We start from the raw sequence: 19,946 nt of genomic DNA, 5'->3' as shown, positions 1-19,946 counted from the left end.
ATTCAGGACCTTAGGAGAAAGACGCGCGGAAAAAACTCAGCCAGCAGGCGGCGAGTGGGTGCAGTGATTGCCGGCCCGCGCTAAGGCCGGAAGTGGGCGGGCCATGGGGCGGGGGGGCGTGCCCGCCGACGGCCGGCCTGAAGCCGCGCTAGCGGCCAGCGCGGGGACCGGAAGTGGGCGGTCTTGGGGGGGCGGGGTGAAGCCGTAGGGGCGGGGCTGTCGGGGGGGTGTTCCCCAGGGGCGCGGCCCCAGTGAGGCGGTGGCGGCGTCTCCTGCCGAGGACGCTCTGGCAAGAATCCACTGGAGCCAGGCGATTGGACTCTACGTCCCTCAGAAGCCAGTGTTTTCAAGCGGGCCGCGATGGGGCCGGGTTGAGCCACCCGCCGCGGGAGGAGCAGGGCGGCCACGGATGGAGGGGCCCGTGGAGCTCAGCCCAGAGGCCGTGCTGCGTTTCCTCGCGGAGCGCGGGGGCCGGGCCCGGCACGCCGAGCTGGTGCAGCACTTCAGAGGTGCTCTGGGCGGCGAGCCGGAGCAGCGCGCCCGCGCCCGCGCTCTCTTCAAGGAACTGGTCAATGCCGTGGCCACGGTGCGCACCGACCCTGCTGACGGCTCTAAGTATGTGCACCTTAAAAAGAGGTTCTGCGAGGGACCCCCCCAGTCAGAAGCCGCGCCCTCGCGTGACCTGCCCAGCATCTCGGTGACCGTAGAGCCAGAGTCCAGTAGCGGCGCCCCAAGGACGCCCGACGGCCGGGTCGAGACCCAGGAAGGCGGCTTGTGCCCAGAGGTGGCGTCTCCCGAGGCGTCCTCGGGTCCAGACTGCGAGCAGAGCCATGGGGAGACACCGGCTGCCGCGCTTGGGCCGGCAAGCCTGACTGGCGACAGCCTGAGCGGGCCGCCACTGAGCGGCGGGGCCCGGAGGAAAAGCTCTCAGCACGAGGTCCAGCCTTCCCCCCGGGGACCGGACCCCGGGCCCAGCGAGGACCTAGAGCCCCCACCCCATGGCTGCGAGGAGACGGACGCGGGCAGCTCCCCCGGCGGCGGCGTCACCACCCCAAAATCTACGCGCCAGAACCTTAGGGACCTTGTGATGGGCAGCTCACCGCAGCTGAAGAGGAGCGTCTGTCCTGGGGGCAGCAGCGCGGGGACCTCCTCTGGGGGAGGACGCGGCAAAGGCGGGGGCGACTCAGACAGCGCATCCGTCGCTTCGTCGTCGGCAGAGGAGGAGAGCAGCGGTGGGGGCTCCGTGACGCTGGACCCTCTGGAACACGCCTGGATGCTCTCAGCCTCTGACGGCAAGTGGGATAGCCTGGAAGGGTTGCTCACCTGTGAGCCCGGCCTGCTGGCCAAGAGGGACTTTATAACTGGCTTCACCTGCCTGCACTGGGCCGCCAAGCATGGCAGACAGGAGCTCCTTGCCATGCTGGTCAATTTCGCTAACAAACACCAGCTGCCAGTGAACATTAACGCCAGGACGAGCGGAGGTTACACTGCCCTGCACTTAGCTGCCATGCACGGGCACGTGGAGGTGGTGAAGTTGCTGGTGGGGGCTTACGACGCAGACGTGGACATTAGGGACTACAGTGGGAAAAAGGCCTCTCAATACCTGAGTCAGAGCATCGCTGAGGAGATCAAGAACCTGGTGGGAGCCCTGGATGAGGATGATGGAGAGAGTGCCAGTGGCAGCGGGGGTGGGCGATGGAGGCTTTCAAAGGTGCTCCCTTCGCACCTCATCACCTACAAACTCTCACATGTCTTAGAGGATGGAGGGGATCATCACCATCACCATCACCACCACCACCACTTGACTGAGGGATGGGCTGGAGGCAAAGCAAAGGATCCAGGTCGCAAGGCCTCCGGCAGCTCTAGTGGACGAATAAAACCCAGACTCAACAAAATCCGCTTCCGAACCCAGATCATCCACACTACACCCTCTTTCAGAGACCCAGAGCAGCTACTGGAGGAAGGAGAGGAGGAAGAGGAGGATCGGGCTCTTAAAAGCCACTCATCTTCATTCAAATTGAGACCGAAGTCCAATGTATTTGGGTAAAAATAATTTCTTTTAGAAAATTCTAGGTTTATTTGTTTTCAGGAATAGAATACTAGGAGTAGGCAAGAAAGTAAGACCAGATAAGAGGTTAAATTCTGCATTCTGACTTGGGAAGTTGGAATGGGTGGGAGGAATTACCATAACCTAGCATTCTGGGTGAAGTAAATTTCCAAGTGATTTCATCAAACCTTGCCCTAGGCCTCTTTTCCATATGCCACCCCTCTGCCCTGGAGTCCCTGTTTCTGAGGACTGGAAATGTATTTAAGTTGGGTGTACAGAATTGATGATTAAGGGATCCTTTGATTTTACCATTACTGGATGCCATGCAAAGTAAGGAATGTTGCGCTTTTATGTTTCTGTTTTTAAAAGTGGTTACTCTTCCAAGAGTGACAAGAAATGCAAATTGTAATGAAATTTTAAGTGTGAGCAAAACTACATACTGCCCTGATTTTTGTTTTTTGTTTTTTACTAATTACATTTGGCTTTAGAGTAGATACAGTAGAGATACTACTGAAGGTCAGGTCAAAGTTGAAATACAAAAAGCTATTTAGAGAATAATGTGAGTAAAAATGGTATCCTGTTTGTATTAGGTAGTGCTCAGCTATTTTTTAAATAGCAATTTCAACTTTAATTACTGAACTAAAGAAATAGGCAGCATTCACTTTTAAGTTAATCTGTACTCTGGTTTTCTTTTAACTTCTCTAAGACCACTGCACTTAGTGTTAAGGTACATTATTAATAACTACACAAAATTTTATTTGAAGAAAACACTTGATGACCTATGGTACTTTTAAGTAAAATGTTGCCTCTGGTTCTGATTCTCAGTAATTTGTTTTGCTAGTCTAACAGTCTAAATTTGTCAGAGTTTTTATTCTGGGGATCATTTGTTCTATTTGACATGACCCTATTTGGTGGTGCTTAGAGTTGAATTGCCTACAGAAGCTGTTTCTGGTTTAGAGGACTAGCAAAAATTGGCATAAATGCTAGTCAGCTTATGCTTCTGTGAAGTAATTATTAAATCAACTTAATGATTCTCACATAAGGTACACTTTTTATTTTATTAATAAAATACATTCATAGTCTGTGCTTTGTACAATGTTTGCAAATATTTCTAATACTAAAGACTTTCAATTTTTCAGTGTTTCCTTGAATCTATTAGAGACATACAGTGAAGTTACTGAAAAGCTGGATAGTAAATCTACCCAGTTAAAAATAGCACTTTATAAAAGGGAAAAGAGAAGAGATGGAACTATATCTTTATTTAAATGCTGCTGGCTATTGAATTCCTTTGTATGTAAATGAAAAATGCCTTCATTAAAATTAAGGGTGTAGTCCTTAATTACATTTCATTCAAATTTGTTAGAGTAAATGTCTTTATAATTATTATAAAATTTAACTCACAAGCATATTAAATCAATTTGTAACTAGATTCAAAACTATTTTGTGGGAGACTAATTCTAACAAGTCCTTCTCCCTTAGTCTTTTTGGTCTCATAATTGCTGAAACATAAGTACCTGCAGCCTCTAGAGATTAAGGACTGAGTTAACAGCTTGCAGAGTGAGTGAACCAGTATATGAATCACACTGAATTGCAGAGTTTAGAGAGTTCTTAGATCTTTACTTTCCCAAGTCAAAGATTTGTACCAAGTTTGTTACACCTCTCTAGATAGCAATTGAATTTATTTAAAGGTGTATCAAAAATATTCACATAAAACATATAAACTATTATCCATTTGTGTGCCTGTTTTGTTTTAGGATTATGGAAATGGACTGTGTACATTTGACAAGCACTTTTATGCATACATGTGGGTAAAAACAGTCTAATTTTGTATAAATTAAAAGGGGGCTCTTTGAAGGTGAAAAGCAGCCATTTGTTCTGAATCCTATACATATTACCTGTAGCTAGTGCCTGACAAGCTTTATAACTTCCCACTGAGGAATCTTACATTTCATTGACATGTGTAGTGAAAGTCAACTATAAAAAGTAGATACTTCAGAACCATCTAAATGTTCTATTGAAATCAGTATTAATCTTGAAATGTGTATGTTAGTAACTAATTGCACAAAATCTATAACTTACTGGATCTTTAGAGATTGAGTCAACACTTCATTTAACCTGATTTTCACACTAAGGATATTAGCTTTTCAATAAAATATACTTTAAATTTTCAAATTCATTCCTGAGGGGAACAACTTCTAGCATTCCTTGTCATGATGTGCTTGTGTGCCATAAGTATAACATTTTCAGCTACTTAACTATACATTCCTCTAATTTTTCAGTTTCCAAGTTGAGATTATTAAAAGCAAATTATTCATATAATTTGATTTTGTGGAGTTGTGTCTGCCATTAATGGAAATATATATGTCAATTACTTAGATATTTGTTAATATGAAGCTGTGTGGTTAAAAAACCCAAGTTGCCCATGTGTCTTATAGGTACATTTGAAACTAGTGAATGCTTGTCACAATTCTCTTCACTTTTATGGTATGTAAAATGCAACTAGCTTATATAAATTGAAAATCTGGTACTATTTTATTCATGCCTGAAATCTTGGGGTCCAGGATGCCTCATCTCTTATATTTTAAATGAGTGAAACTTTGGGAGTTTAGAGTGTATAATTTGTAAAAATTTGTTTTGTCAAAATAAAAGGTTCACACTAGACTTTTTCTCTGAATTGTCTAAATCTTTGTAGTCCTTTATAGTTCATACAATGCTTTTTGAAGTTCACATTTATTTGATCCCTTTCCTGTCCCTTAAAATTGAAAAGGGAATGAAAGCCGATGACTGTTCAGGGTCACGAAGTAAATAGCAGTTGGTAAGATTTTAAGATTCAGTGCTGTTCCACATTATATTTTCTGCACTTCCAATTGCCTAATTTTGGCAAAACTATTGTAGTTTGTCTTCAATGATAGAGGAATCCACTTGGACAGAAGGTAGTACTTTTACCACTACCTTAAAAAAAAACAACAACGCTGTAGTTCATGCACACACCAGCTAACTATGAGCCCTTCCTATCCAGACCAGATCTTAGGAAAGATACGGGAATACCTTTTTCAATTTTCTTCAATATCCATTAATCTTTGGACATTAATGAGCCCATTTCCTCACCAAGGAAATACTTTGATCTTCATTTTAACGAAATTCACCTCTGTTCTGATGGCAAAGGGATGCATCAGAAACCTTGATGTAATTGTCAGCCATGGCTCACTTGGGAAGATCCCATTATGATTGGTTTTGGAGATTTTTGTTGTTGCTCTTGCTTTATGACAACTTATAAAATATTTTTCAGTGCCACTGAAGAACTGAAGTCTAGTTTCTGTTTCTAGAATGACTTCTTTCCTTAGAAATAGGCATCTTAAAAGGATTCATTGAATAGTCCACTTGAAGATCTCTGTAATTAATCCTGGTGAAAAACTTTTTTTTTTAATTTTGCTGAAGGAAGGCAATTATTTGGAGTTTCTTAGAATTTATTCCTAAAAATAAATACTCTGGGAATTTTCTGCAAAGCATTGTTCCTTCAGTGATTAGCCAGATTTTCGTGAAATAACGTTAGAAGTTAAGCAGGAAGATGACAGTTTGTGAACTCATTTTTCAAGATTCAGCAGTAGAGTTGTTTGCATCTTTTTCAATTATTTTCCTCTGTATAGTATCACTTTCATGTTATACTTAAAAAAATTTTTTTTAATGTTTATTTATCTTTAAGAGACAGAGAGAGACAGAGCACAAGCAGGGGAGGGGCAGAGCAAGACGGAGACACAAAATCGGAAGCAGGCTCCAGGCTCTGAGGTGTCAGCACAGAGCCCAACGTGGGGCCCGAGCCCACGAACCCCAAGACCATGACTCGAGCAGAAGCCAGACGGCCAACTGACTGAGCCACCCTGGCGCCCCTCATGTTATACTTATTTCTCCTTAATCTTCTCTTTAAATCTCATTTTCATCTCAGGAGAGGCTTCCCCATTCAGTTAAAAAGGTGTCTATTTTTCCACATTTATTGGTGAGGAATATGAGACAAGTTCCAACTCTTGCACAATACCTAGTATATTGAAGATGATAAGTGGGTTTTTTAAAAATAGAAAATGCTAAAGAAATATTTCATAATGTTGCATCATATGGATAAGTTCAGAGATATGCCCTTCTGCCAAATGAATAAAAGTAAGTATTTTTCATAGGATCTGGCTCCTAAATACTAGTCAACTACTTCATTTGCAGACCAGCCAAAAGAACAGTATTCCAACCCAGGAGGTAAAATAGGCTTTAATAGGATTTTACTTTGTGAGCAACTTAGAAGATTTTCATGAGTAAATTTCATTATAAGAAAGTTTTACCTTACAAGTTGACCCAAGTACATAATCCCTAGGAGAATCTACTTTAACTGGCTTTAAATATTCTAAGTATTATCATGTATACAAATGACTACTTTGTGAAACCCCAAAAAGCAAAAGAATAGAGATGAAATTTAGTTTAGCTTAGAGAAATTTCTAATAGTCACTTTAAACATGATGTGGTCTGTCTTAGGAAGTAGAACATAGCCCTTGGAAATAATTGATCAGAGGTTACATGAGCACCTGAGAAGTTAAAATAGATTTAAGGCATCCTTGTGCCTGATTCTTGATAAACCTTGCTGTAGACCATATCTATTCTGACCAAGGGTTTAGCCAAAACTGGCCTGACTTTGAATGAAGTAAGTTATCCAGCAAAGTAGCACTATATAATTTTTTAACCCAAATTTATGGTGCTCTAATGAAAGAACCTGGAAGTACCTGTTAGAATACTCTTACAGGTCTCTCAGAAGCTTTGGATTTAATTTCTATAAATACAATTGAGTATTCCTGAGATCTGTCCAGAAGTTTCCAATATTAATAAACGTGATCTTTGAGTTTTGTTTTAGTCCATGCAGGCTGCTATAACAGAATACCATAGATTGGGTGGTTTATAACAGACATTTATTTTTCACAGTTATGGAGGCTGGGAAGTTCAAGACCAAGGCACTGCCAGATTCCATGTCTGGTGAGAACTTGTTTCCTGGTTATAGACAGTAGTCTATTCCATGTGCCCTCACATAACAAAAGAGCAAGGGAGCTCTCTGGGGTTTCTTTTACAAGAGCATTAATTCCATTCATGAGGGATCTATCTTTATGACCTAATCATCTCCCAAAGGCCTTACCTCCTAATACCATCACATTGGGGATTAGGTTTCAACATACGAATTTGGGGAGGACACAAACATTGAGTCCATAACAAGTATGCATTCAAGAGGCAATGATTTGGTTTTGGTCAGCAGTTCAATCCTATGGTTGCATGCTGAGTCTGAACTGAGGAGATTCCAAACCCAGCTAAGGGTTCTCTTTGGCTGTATGAAAACCGTTAATACTTCCAGGAAGCTTACTGTGCATGCCAGGCAAGGTTTTAAGCACTTTATAAAAAGTAAGCTGCTGGGGCGACTGGATGGCTCGCTCACTCGGTTAAGTGGCTGACTTTTGATTTCGGCTCAGGTCATGATCATGATCTCACAGTTCGTGAGTTGGAGCCCCATGTGGGGATCCGCACTGGCAGTGTGGAGCCTACTTGGGATTCTCTCTTTCATCCTCTCTCTGTCCCTCTCCTGCTTGTGCATGTCTCCCTCTCTCTCTCTCTCTCTCTCTCTCTCTCTCAATCTCTCTCTCAAAATAAATAAATAAACTTAAGAAAAATGTAAGCTTTTTAATTCTCCCATCTCCCTCCCCATTCGGTTCCAGTCTCCCCATTTCACTGATGAGGAACTGAAGGGCAGAAACTGGCTATTTGTCCAAGTTCACAAAGCTACCAAGGGTTTGTGGTAAGCAACAGACTATACTACTTCTCAGGGAACAGAAGTTATAGTCAACTGGCCATAAGTTCACAAGGCTACCACCTAGTGATGTAGAAATGATGTAGAAAATTCATAGTCCCTGTGTAAAAGACCAAACAAAAATCACAACCACGCACTGATGATTGAGACAAATACTGACATTAACACCCTAATATTACTACACAGGAATAAGATTAAAACTAGATTTTTAGGTGTTTAGATTTTTCTGTCTCACTTAGGGTAAAATTCATTTGGGTTGGGAAAGAACATTTTCTTAGCTCAGAATGGTGGAGTTCCTAAAAGTATAGGGTGTGGTTATATTTCTTTGGTCAGCCTCCCCTCCCCTCTTCCTAGTCTCTCCTCCCACCTTGTCTGAGCACTAAACTTTAATGAAAGGATTTGGGCCACTTATACACAATCTTAAGATTAATGATCAACCTGGAAGAAAACCAACAATACATCATCCATTTTCCTTGACATAAATTTAACCAATAAATCTGAACTTTGATAACCCATTTTGGAATAGGCAGAAACTTGCCTTTGCTGTATTGAAAAGGGTGACAGTTGAATGTTTTAAAGAAGAGAATCTTTAAGGATGCACCTGGTTTGCAAACTGCTCTTAAAAATGAATCGTTTTTCAAAAAAGAAAAGAGAGAGAGACAGAGAAAGTGGGAGGCAAACAATAAGAAACTCCTATCCATAGAGAACAAACTGAGAGTTACTAGAGGGGTAAGTGGGCAGGGGATGGGCTAAATGAGTGATGGATATTAAGGAGGGTACTTGTGATAAGCACTGGGTGTTTTATGTAAGTGATGAATCAATAAATACCACTCTTGAAACTATTACACTGTATGTTAACTTTCATTTTTATTGAAATTAACTTAGTTAACATACAGCGTAGTCTTGGCTTCAGGAGTAGAACCTAGTGATTCATCTCTTAAACATTACACTCAGTGCTCATCCCAACCAGTGCCCTCATTAATGCCCAACACCCATTTAGCCCATCCCCTACCCACCTCCCCTACAGCAACCCTCAGTTTATTCTCTGTGTTTAAGTCTCTTATTGTTTGCTTCCCTCTCTGTTTTTATCTTATTTTTTCTTCCCTTCCCCTATGTTTATCTGTTGTGTTTCTCAAATTCCGCATATGAGTGAAACCATATGATATCTGTCTTTCTCTGACTGACTTATTTCGCTTAGCATAATACATTCTAGTTCCATCCACGTTGTTGCAAATGACAAGATTTTATTCTTTTTCATCACCACGTAGTATTCCATTGTGTATATCTAAACTTCTTTATCCATTCATCAATCAATGGACATTTGGGCTCTTTCCATAATTTGCCTATTGTTTATAGCAATGCTATAAACATTGGGGTACATGTTCTCCTTCGAAACAGCACTCCCATATGTATCCTTTGGATAAATACCTAGTTGTGCAATAACTGGGTCATAGGGTAGTTCTACTTTTAAGTTTCTGAGGAACCTCCATACTGTTTTCCAGAGTGGCTGCACCAGTTTGCATTCCCACCAACAGTGCAAAAGCCTTCTTTTTCTGCATCCTTGCCAATATCTGTTGTTTCCTCAGATGTTAATTTTAGCCATTCTGACAGGTGTGAAGTGATATATTATTGTGGTTTTGATTTACATTTCCCTGATGATGAGTGATGTTGAGGATGTCTTCCTTGAAAAAATGCCTTTTCATGTCTTCTGTCCATTTCTTCACCGGATTATTTGTTTTTTGGGTATTTAGTTTGATAAGTTCTTTAAAGATTTTGTATACTAACCCTTTATGTGATGTCATTTGCAAATATCTTCTCTCATTCCGTCGGTTGCCTTTTAGTTTTGTCGATTGTTTCCTTCGCCGTGCAGAAGTTTTGTTGTTGTTGTTGTTGTTTTTCTCTTGATGAGGTCCCAATAGTTCATTTTTGCTTTTATTTTCCTTGCCTCCAGAGACATGTCAAGTAAGAAGTTGCTGTGGCCTAGTTAAATTCTAGTTAAATTCTGACTAGAATTTAAATAAAAACTTGAAACCAAAAAAAAAGTCACTTCCTAAAACTTTGATACCCAATTAACTACATATATACTTCAAATGAATAAAAATGTCTTGCTTTAGGAAAGAATATCCAATGGAAAAAAACAGTCTCTTCAACAAATGGTGTTAGGAAAACTGGACAGCAACATGCAGAAGAATGAAATTGGACCACTTTGATACACCATACAAAAAAATAAATTTAAAATGGATGAAACACCTAAATGTGAGACAGGAAACCATCAAAATTCTAGAAGAGAACACAGGCAGCAACCTCTTTGACCTCAGCTGGAACAACTTCTTAGTAGACACATTGTTGGAGGCAAGGGAAATAAAAGCAAAAATGAACTATTAGGATTTCATCAAGTTAAAAAGCTTCTGCACAACCATGGAGACACTTGACAATATTAAGAGAAAGCCTACAGAATGGGAGAAGATATTTACAAATGACATACCTGATAAAGGGTTAGTACCCAAAATCTTTAAAGAACTTATCAAAATCAATACCCAAAAAACAAATAATCCAGTAAAGAAATGGGCAGAAGACATGAATAGGCATTTTTCCAAAGAAGACATCCAGATGGCTAACAGACACATGAAAAGATGCTCAACATCACTCATCATCAGGGAAATACAAATAAAACCACAACAATATATCACTTCACACCTGTCAGAAGGCTAAAATGAACAACTGAGTCAATGACAGATATTAGCGAGGATGCAGAGAAGGGAACCCTTTTGCTCTGCTGGTGGGAATGCAAACTGGTGCAGCCACTCTGGAAAACAGTATGGAGGGTCCTCAAAAACTTAAAAATAGAACTACCCTACAACCCAGAAATAGCACTGCTAAGTATTTACCCAAAGGATACAAAAATATGGATTCAGAGAGGTACATGCATCTTGATGTCTATAGCAGCATTAACAATAGCCAAACTATGCAAAGCACTCAAATTGTCCACCGACTAATGAATAGATAAAGAAGATGTAGATATATGGGGTGCCTGGGTGGCTCAGTCAGTTGAGCATCCGACTTTGGCTCAGGTCATGATCTCATGGTTCATGAGTTCAAGCCCCACGTCGGGCTCTGTGCTGACAGCTCAGGGCCTGGAGCCTGCTTCAGATTCTGTGTCTCCCTCCCTCTCTGCTCCTCCCCTGCTCACACTCTGTCTCTCTCTCAAAAATAAGTAAAGATTAAAAAAAAAATTTTTAAAGAAGATGTAGATATAGAAGATGTGTGTGTATACACATATATATACAATAGAATATTACTCAGTCATCAAAAAGAATAAAATTTTGCCATTTGCAACAATGTGGATGAAGCTAGAGTGTATTTATGCTAAATGAAATAAGTCAGTCAGAGAAAGACAAATATCATATTATTTAATACGATTCCACTCATATGTGGAATTTAATAAACAAAACAATGAACATACCGGAAGGAAAAAAGAGAAAGAGAGGGAAGCAAACATGAGACTCTGAATGATAGAAATTAAACTGAGGGTTGATGGAGAGAGGTAGGTAGGGGTGGGCTACATGGGTGATGGGCATTAATGAGGGCACTGGTTGGGATGAGACCTGGGTGTTATACGTAAGTGATGAATCATTAAATTCTACTCCTGAAACCAATACTACATTACTTGTTAGCTACCTTAAATTTAAATGAAAATTTGAAAAAAAATGCCTTGCTTTAATTTATTAATGATTTTTATATAAAAAAATGTGATGTGTGCTCATGGATTTCAACAAATGACAAGATAGAAGCAGATAGGGCAAAAAGTATTCATTTTTCCTATTTACATTCCCCAGAATAACTCCAACTTAATGGTTCCTTCTATACTTTAAGATATTTGACTTTTCTTTAATTCAGACTGGAATCTCTCCTTGGTTTAAAATAATTTATTCAGGGGGCACCTGGGTGGCTCAGTTGGTTGAGTGACCGACTTTGGCTCAGGTCATGATCTCATGGTTTGTGAGTTTTAGCACGGCGTCGGGCTTTGTGCTGCCAGCTCAGAGCCTGGAGTCTGCTTTGGATTCTGTGTCTCACTCTCTCTCTACCCCTCCCCCACGCATGCTCTGTCTCTCTCTGTTTCAGAAATAAATAAAAACATTAAAAAATAAATAAAATAATTTATTCAATTTTTATTGGATTATACCTAGTATAAATATTGAAGGAGTGAAAAAAAGCTATTGTTTTAAAAAGTAGCTTCACACTCAGTGGGGAGCCCAGTGTGGGGCTTGAACTCACAACTCTGAGATCAAGACCTGAGCTGAGAACAAGAGTCCCATGCTCAACTGAGAGCGACACAGGTGCCCTCCCAAAAGCTAATATTCAGACTCTCACCGTGGACACCTTAACTACAAGGCTTCTGGGACGACAATAGGACTTGTTACAGTTTGGGTATCGCAGGAAGTTTCATTCAGGGACTTGTTCCAGCTCCTCTGCCGGTCCAAGGCACCCTTTCCAAAGGGAGATTTGCAAATGAACATCTGACCATGCCATCCCTGTCTTTGGACTTACAAGGGTTTTACAATCTCCCAGAGTCTACTTTCAGCTTTATGTCTTCATCTTCTGCCACTCCCCTTGCTGCCTCCCACCTCACCATGATAATATGCTTTCATCCACTTTGCCAGTTTTATAAACATTATTTACAAATATTTCAAATTTACAGTCTCTTAGACGGTTACTTCAGGTGTCCATCTGAAGTTATCTGCAAGTTGCCTGGGGAATGTTACTCGAGGTCTGCTCTTCTTTTCTTTGCCTTCTGGGGAGGGGAGTTAATGAGTATAGTCTAGATATGTATAATTCTTATGCTGACTGCTCAGATTAGCTCTCTCCCTGTGTTCTTCCATACATCTCTCACTGTCTCTTGGGCATACACAGAAAATCTTTTCATATTTAGGCTGCATTGAAATTAAGCTCTTAGCTAATTATGAAGTCATATTTTTGTAAGCAAACAAATAGAATAAAGGAGTACTTAAGGGAAAGATTGCTAGGTGAAGATTATAAACCACCATCATGTGTGCCTTTCATTTGAGGCTAATACTACCATTAGTGTAGGATATTGAAGAGAGAATTCTTGCACTGAGTAGAAAGTTGGACAGGATAAACTTTGAGATCATTTTAACCAAAAGATTCTGTGATTACAGACGCTTATTCTCATGCCTCAGCATAGAGGCAGGTCACTCCCAGCATTCATTAACACTGGGAACTATGTTGAAGCAGAAACTTTTCAGCCTAGTTTGATTTTATAAATAGAAATTAATTTCACTTATGACATCTTAAAATTCATATTTTTCATCAATTCATGTTGATCTGACCCCTAATCAGTATTGTTTATCATACTATAAAATATTTATTTAGATATAATTATTTATATGTTTAGTAACCAATGTGTTTTAAGTTTACTTATTTATTTTGAGAGAGAGAAAGAGCAGGGGAGGGGCAGAGAGAGAGAGAGAGAGAGAGAGAAACCCAAGCAGGCTCTGCGCCAGCAGTGCAGAAACTGATGCAGCGCTCGATCTCATGAAATGTGAGATCATGCACTGAGCCGAAATCAAGAGCCAGGCACTTAACCGACGGAGCCACCCAAGTGCCCTGGAAGTGACCACTATTCATTTAAGAAACCAAACAAATGAGGAAAAGAGAGACAGACAAACCAAGAAACAGACTCCTACTTTACTTTAGAAAGAAGAGGGGTGGGGAGATGGATGAAATAGGAGATGGGGATTAAGGAGTACACTTATGATGAGCACTGGGTGTTGTATGGAAGTATTGAATCACTATATCGTACACCCAAAACTAACATAATACTGTATATTAGCTAACTGGAATTAAAATTTAAAAAAATAAATCGATCAGTATTTCTTGGTCACTAGAAAATTTATCTGCCACTTATGTGCCATTTAAACTCAGGCAAGCACTGTATTTTGAGTTTCAGTAATCTTCATCTATAAATTGGAGATGATATATCATATAACATATCACACATAGTTGTTCTGAGTTTCAAATGATATATCATGTGGAATTGCTTCAAATCTGTAAAGTATTGAACACATAACATGTGGAATTAAAGAAGTCCAGTATCAAGGTTCCTTTTTCCTCTTCTCTCACTGAATCAGGCAGTTTCCTCATTTATTAAAGTTTTTTTATTGGGGCGCCTGGGTGGCTCAGTTGGTTGAGCCTCCAACTTCGGCTCGGGTCATGATCTCACAGTCTGTGGGTTCAAGCCCCACATCAGGCTCTGTGCTGACAGTCCAGAGCCTAGAGCCTGCTTCAGATTCTGTGTCTCCTTCTCTCTCTGCCCTTCCCCCACTCATGCTCTGTCTCTATCAAAAAATGAATAAACGTTAAAAAAACTTTTTAAAAGCTTATTTACTTTGAGAGAGACAGAGAGAAAGAGAGAGAGAAGGGTGAGGGACAGAGAGAGAGGGAGAGAGAGAATCCCAAGTAGGCTTCAAGCTGTCAGCATGCGCCTGTTGCAGGCTTGATCTCATGAACCTCAAGATCATGACCTGAGCTGAAATCAAGAGTTGATGGCCTAACCAACTGAACTACCCAGGCACCTTGGATGTTTCTTTAAAATCATGATTATATACTCAAAGCTTTCCCTGAGTAAAGTTAAAAGTATGCAGATTTCAAAGAGAAAGTGATAAATTAGAGCAAAATATTTAAAATGCCTTTCAGAGACTGAGAGTTCATGCATCCCAAATGCTAGCAATGATGTAGAATATATGAATAACTACTTAATATATTTATAAATGAACACTGTGCCTAACAAATTGTAGGTATGTATCTGTGTGTACTATAGACACAGAAAATTTTACAAGCATTGATCATTTACAAGTCACAAAAGGAAGTTACAACAAATTGTTTTTAAGTTTATTTTTGAGAGAAAGAGAGAGCATGAGTGGGGGAGGGGCAGAGAGAGAAAATTCCAAGCAGACTCCACACTGTTAGTGTGGAGCCAGATGAGGGGCTCAGTCCCATGAACTGTGAGATCATGGTCTGAGCCAAAATCAAGCATTGGACACTGAACTGGCTGAGCCAGCCAGGTGCCTGGCAACAAATTTTAAAGAATCAGTATCACACAAACCAATTCACTTACCACAGTGCAATTAAATTAGCTCAACAATAATCATTTTATAAATAATTTCTTTGGAAACCTAAAATTATGTTCCTAAAATTCTAATGAGTTTTAAAAAATTGCATCTGAAATGACAACATATTGGGCCTAGAAGTGAACTACATTGAAAGTACTGTTGATATATCAAGATTTGTATGATGCATCTAATGGGATATTTGAGCCAAGTTTATAGCCTTAAAGAAATTCATTTAGAAAAAGATTGAAACTAGGTCAATCACTCAAATCAAACTAGAAATACATTAAACTTAAAGATGACGGTATGAAATTATTCAAAAACAATGTAGTAACTTTATGGTAACAATTTGAGAAATAATATTAAATAGGTCATGTTTTAGGGGAAGAAGTCTTGAAAAGCAATAGAAAATTCTTTAAAAAACAAATAAGCATTCAATAAATTTAGTTATTAATTAAAAGTCATCTTTCCCCAAACACTGTAATCTCTTAAAACAAATAAAATGTATCAACAGCAGATACTTCCTGCCATATATTGTTTCAGATAATGTAAAAAGAAATGCTCTATGAATTTAATGTAATCTTGTTACCAAAATCAGACTGGTAGATTACAAGAAAAGAAAATTATAGCTCAATTTCACTTATTAACTTAGATTTAAAAATCCTTAATAATAACTTATCAAATTCAAGTAAGGTCCTCCCTTCAGCAGTGAAAAGCTGGTTCCAAATGAGAAAACCTGTTTGATATAACATACCACAATCAGGTGTGGAGAAAAACTGTATAATCATCGAAACAACTTTATATTCTTATAATACCAAGTGTTAGTTAAAATGTAGAGCAAAGGAGGGGCGCCTGGGTGGCGCAGTGGATTAGGCGTCCGACTTCAGCCAGGTCACGATCTCGCGGTCCATGAGTTCGAGCCCCGCGTCGGGCTCTGAGCTGATGGCTCAGAGCCTGGAGCCTGTTTCGGATGCTGTGTCTCCCTCTCTCTCTGCCCCTCCCCCGTTCATGCTCTGTCTCTCTCTGTCCCAAAAAAAATAAATAAACGTTGAAAAAAAATGTAGAGCAAAGGGAACTGGAGAGTAATTTGGAAAAATGTAATGAAGTTGAAGATACATATATCCATTAAGCCAATAATTCCACTTCTGAATACATACCCTACTCAGCAGGTGGCCTTCGGACCAACAGCATCAGTATCACTTTGGAGCTTGTTAGAAATCCAGAACCTCAGGCCCCACCCAAGACTTCCTGAATCAGAATTCGCATTTTAACAAGATCCCAGGAATTGGCAAGCATAAGTTCTAGGGAATTCAAGCAGGGGTACATGTATGTTTGTTGTAGCATTGCTTCTAATAACAACCAAAAAGGGAACAACCCAAATTCCCAACACAAGGAGAACAGATACTACAGATGGTAGTACTGCCATATAATGACATATTATAAAGTAGTTAAAAATAAATGAAGTAAAACCATATATAACAACATGGATTAAATTCAAAATTGTAGTGTTAAGTGAACAAAAAAAGCAAATTGCAGACTGAAATGTAGAGTATGATATACTTTATATGATATGAAAATAAAATAATATTCTGTTTCATTTGTGGTACCAAAAGAAGCATGGGATGATATACACCAAATTCAATATGGTTGTTATGTCTGCAGGAGAAGGAGAATGAAGTGGATAGATAACTATATCCATGGTGTTCTTTTTCTTAAAAGAAACTCAGAATCAAACATAGCAAGATGTTTAAATATGGTACAGCTTGGTGATAGGTATATATTTGTTTACCATTTTTAAAATATGTTTGAGATAGATATTGCACGAGGAAAAAAAGTACAAAAAAAAAAAAGACTTTGGTCTCCTGTCACAACTTTTCCATTCTTCCTTATTTTATTGTTTATCTGAACTCATTCACGATATAAAGGATAAAATATAGTCTCTGAGAAAGTTAGAGTGTCAAGCTGTTAACAGACTAGGCAGAATTAAACTGAAGAGGGAAATATCAAAGACATCAGCTAGTGGATGGGAAAGTGAGACTGATTTGCAGACTGGTCACACAACTCTATTCCAGCCCTCTGTCCTTGCCTCACTCTGAAAACTGGCACATTTCAGACTTGCAGCTATACCTCTTAGACCCTCAAATTTGAGAATTTTTATTTAGACTGGTTTCCATCAAATTGTTGCCTTGCAGATTAGGAAGGTCAAGGTGAGATGCAGGAGCTTCTATGTCTATCATTCCACAGACAAGCTGGGGATGGAGATCCTTCCTGGGAGTAGAGGCCTAGTTTGGTCCTTAGATTCATGAAAGTCTAGAGCAGTGTGAAGGCATCCAATTTGCTGGTGTGTACTGGGGCTTTGGGGGCCTAGGTCCATAGTTGAGGCGTGGCTTAAAAAAGTATTTTATGGAAGTATATAAAATATTCCATAGATTAATTTTGACTGTCTTTGTATAAAAATGGAACTATACACTATGTACTCCTTGTGTCTGACTTTTTTTTTTTTGCTGAACAGTGTTAGTAAGATTCGTCCATATTATTGATTGCAGATTGGTTGTTTATTCTCATTGCTATATAGTTGCGTGACTATAACACAATTTATGTCTTCTGTTGATGGTCAATTAAATAGTTTCACTTTGAAGCTATTATGAATGTACTATGAACATCCTAATGAAAGGATTTTGGTAAGCATATGCTGGGTGGCACAGCATGCAAATGTTTAAATGTGGTCCATCTGGGACAGTGACTTGCTTCTCTGTCTTCCAGATAGAAACAGAGGTGGCAGCTCCAGTAGTCCTCTTCTGTGGTGGTATTCTGGGAAGGTATTAGAAGCCCAGCTGATAGCCTCTCTCTAACTCTTACAAAGATGTTCCAGACACCTAAGAGACTGCAGTAAATCCCCCTTTCCTGGTTTCTGTTATGAACAACTGATCATGACCCATTAAAGAATATATTTCCCATTATTCCCATTACAGCCACATTCAGTTTACTAGGGTAGACCCCTCTCCTCCATATGCTTATTTATATTCTCATGCTTTTTAGGTGGATGCATTTTTCTGCTTCCAAAGCTGTCTGCTTGTTTTATATATTTTAAAATCTATCCACATTTCATTTCAAGGCATTTCACCAATATGATGAACTTTTCAAGGCAACTCATCTCAGGTAGTACATTTAATTTAATGGGTTTATTTATTTTATTTTATTTATTTATTTTTTAATTTTTTAGAGAAAGAGAGCATGAGCAGAGGAGAGGGCCAGAGGGAGAGAGAAAGAGAATCTTAAGAAGGCTCTACTCTTGGTGTAAATGCCAACATGGGGCTCCATCCCTCAACCCTGGGATTATGACCTGAGCCAAAATCAAGACTCAAATGTTCAACCAACTGAGCCATCCAGGCAACCCTTTTTATTTTATTTTTTTTATGTTTATTTATTTTTGAGAGAGAGAGAGAGAGAGAGAGAGACAGAGTGTGACTAGGGAGGGGCAGAGAGAGAGGAAGACACAGAATCCAAAGCAGACTCCAGGGTCTGAGCTGTCAGCACAGAGCCCCAAGTGAGGCTTGAACTCATGGACCGTGAGATCATGACCTGAGCCAAAGTCAGATGCTTAACTGACTGAGCCACCCAGGCATCCCATAGGCAGCCTTTTAAAAAAGTATCTATCTCTATCTATCTATCTATATATCTATCTATCTAACTATCTATTATTTGTTTTTCAATGTTTATTTATTTTGAAAGAGAGAGAGACAGAGTGAGCAGAGGAGGGGCAGAAAGAGAGAGGGAGAGAGAGAATCCCAAGCAGGCTCTGCACCGTTAGCACTGAGCCCAATGTGGGGCTCAATCTCAGCAACCGTGAGATCATGACCTGAGCTGAAATCAGGACTTAAGGCACTTAACCTTTATTTTTTAATTTTTTTTAGAGACAGTATGCAAGCTGCAAAGCAGAGCAGAGGGAGAGAGAAAAAGAATAATTTACACTTAAATGGCAGATTTTGTTAACCTTACAAAAGTACTTATGTAGTTCTGGGTGTTATCCCCCTTTTTTTTTTTTGAAGAAACTCGTGTTTTTGGCAAGTAAGCTGGCAATCATTTAATTGTAAGCATCTGGCTAAATAAAAAATACTACCAAACGGATAAATACTACTGAATAGCCACTAGCAAAGTACAACTATTACTTGGCCTAAAAGTAGTTTTTTCTTTAATAAATTATAGTGATTTTTCATTTTGGGGGGACTTAATTCCACAAACTTGAAAAATGAGAGATCTCTACCTTAATATAAAAATTAGCTTTATAAATATTTGCTAAATTAAGAATTGATTTTTAAATCTCAATTACCATACCTAATGGTAGAAAGTTTCTAAGTTTAAAGCTTGAAAAATATGTACTAAAAATATTGTAAGAGTGTTAGTTATTTGAAGCTTAAATACACATGATGCCATCATTGTGTGAACTGGCAGTTGACTTGTGGCAGGCCTACGATGGCAGATGCCATCTTGTCCAGCTCTTGGTGTTATTATCGAGTGCAGCAGAGATAAGGCAAGAGTAACATTGTGGCTGAGCTAGGACTTGAATCTAAGCCTACAGAGTCTCAGTACTATTGCCTTCACTTAGACTATTTTCTATGGTTTAGGTGAATTATACGTTCTTAAAATAGGATATTTTGAAAATAAGTCTTATTCATAGTCCCAAATCTTTTTGGAAATTGAGCTAAGTATGTAGATATCAATTCATAAGTTTAATGACAACATCTGTCATAACTTGCCAAATCCTTAATTTGGGAAACTCTAGTTGCAAATAACGTTTAAACCTAAGTTATATGCTGATTTTTATCCTTTGTCCCTTCTCAATACTAATATGAAGCTCGAAAATCCTGTGCTCTGGGAAAGCTACCAGTTCATTAAGCCATCTTATGATCATTGTGTATAATAAAGAATGTTTCCGGTCTTTGTC

The 19,946-nt window shown here is 39.5% G+C and overlaps 1 protein-coding gene across 1 annotated transcript; it reads left to right on the top strand.

The window, feature by feature from the left end:
• Window positions 1-409: 409 nt before the first annotated feature.
• SOWAHC (sosondowah ankyrin repeat domain family member C) lies at window positions 410-4,708 on the top strand. Its single transcript, XM_043604754.1, has one exon. It carries the CDS (start codon window positions 410-412, stop codon window positions 2,045-2,047), a length of 1,638 nt encoding a protein of 545 aa, XP_043460689.1. The 3' UTR covers window positions 2,048-4,708.
• The last annotated feature ends 15,238 nt before the right edge of the window (window positions 4,709-19,946 follow it).

Source organism: Prionailurus bengalensis, chromosome A3 (genome assembly GCF_016509475.1).
Source record: "Prionailurus bengalensis isolate Pbe53 chromosome A3, Fcat_Pben_1.1_paternal_pri, whole genome shotgun sequence".
Lineage (NCBI taxonomy): Eukaryota > Metazoa > Chordata > Mammalia > Carnivora > Felidae > Prionailurus > Prionailurus bengalensis.
The sequence above is the reverse complement of the archived record's forward strand: the minus strand, read 5'-3'. Positions and strand labels throughout refer to the sequence as shown.

What these genes read in the sequence shown, in the direction of transcription:
- SOWAHC (XM_043604754.1), top strand. Translation starts at nt 410, where the DNA reads ATGGAGGGGCCCGTGGAGCTCAGCCCAGAGGCCGTGCTGCGTTTCCTC.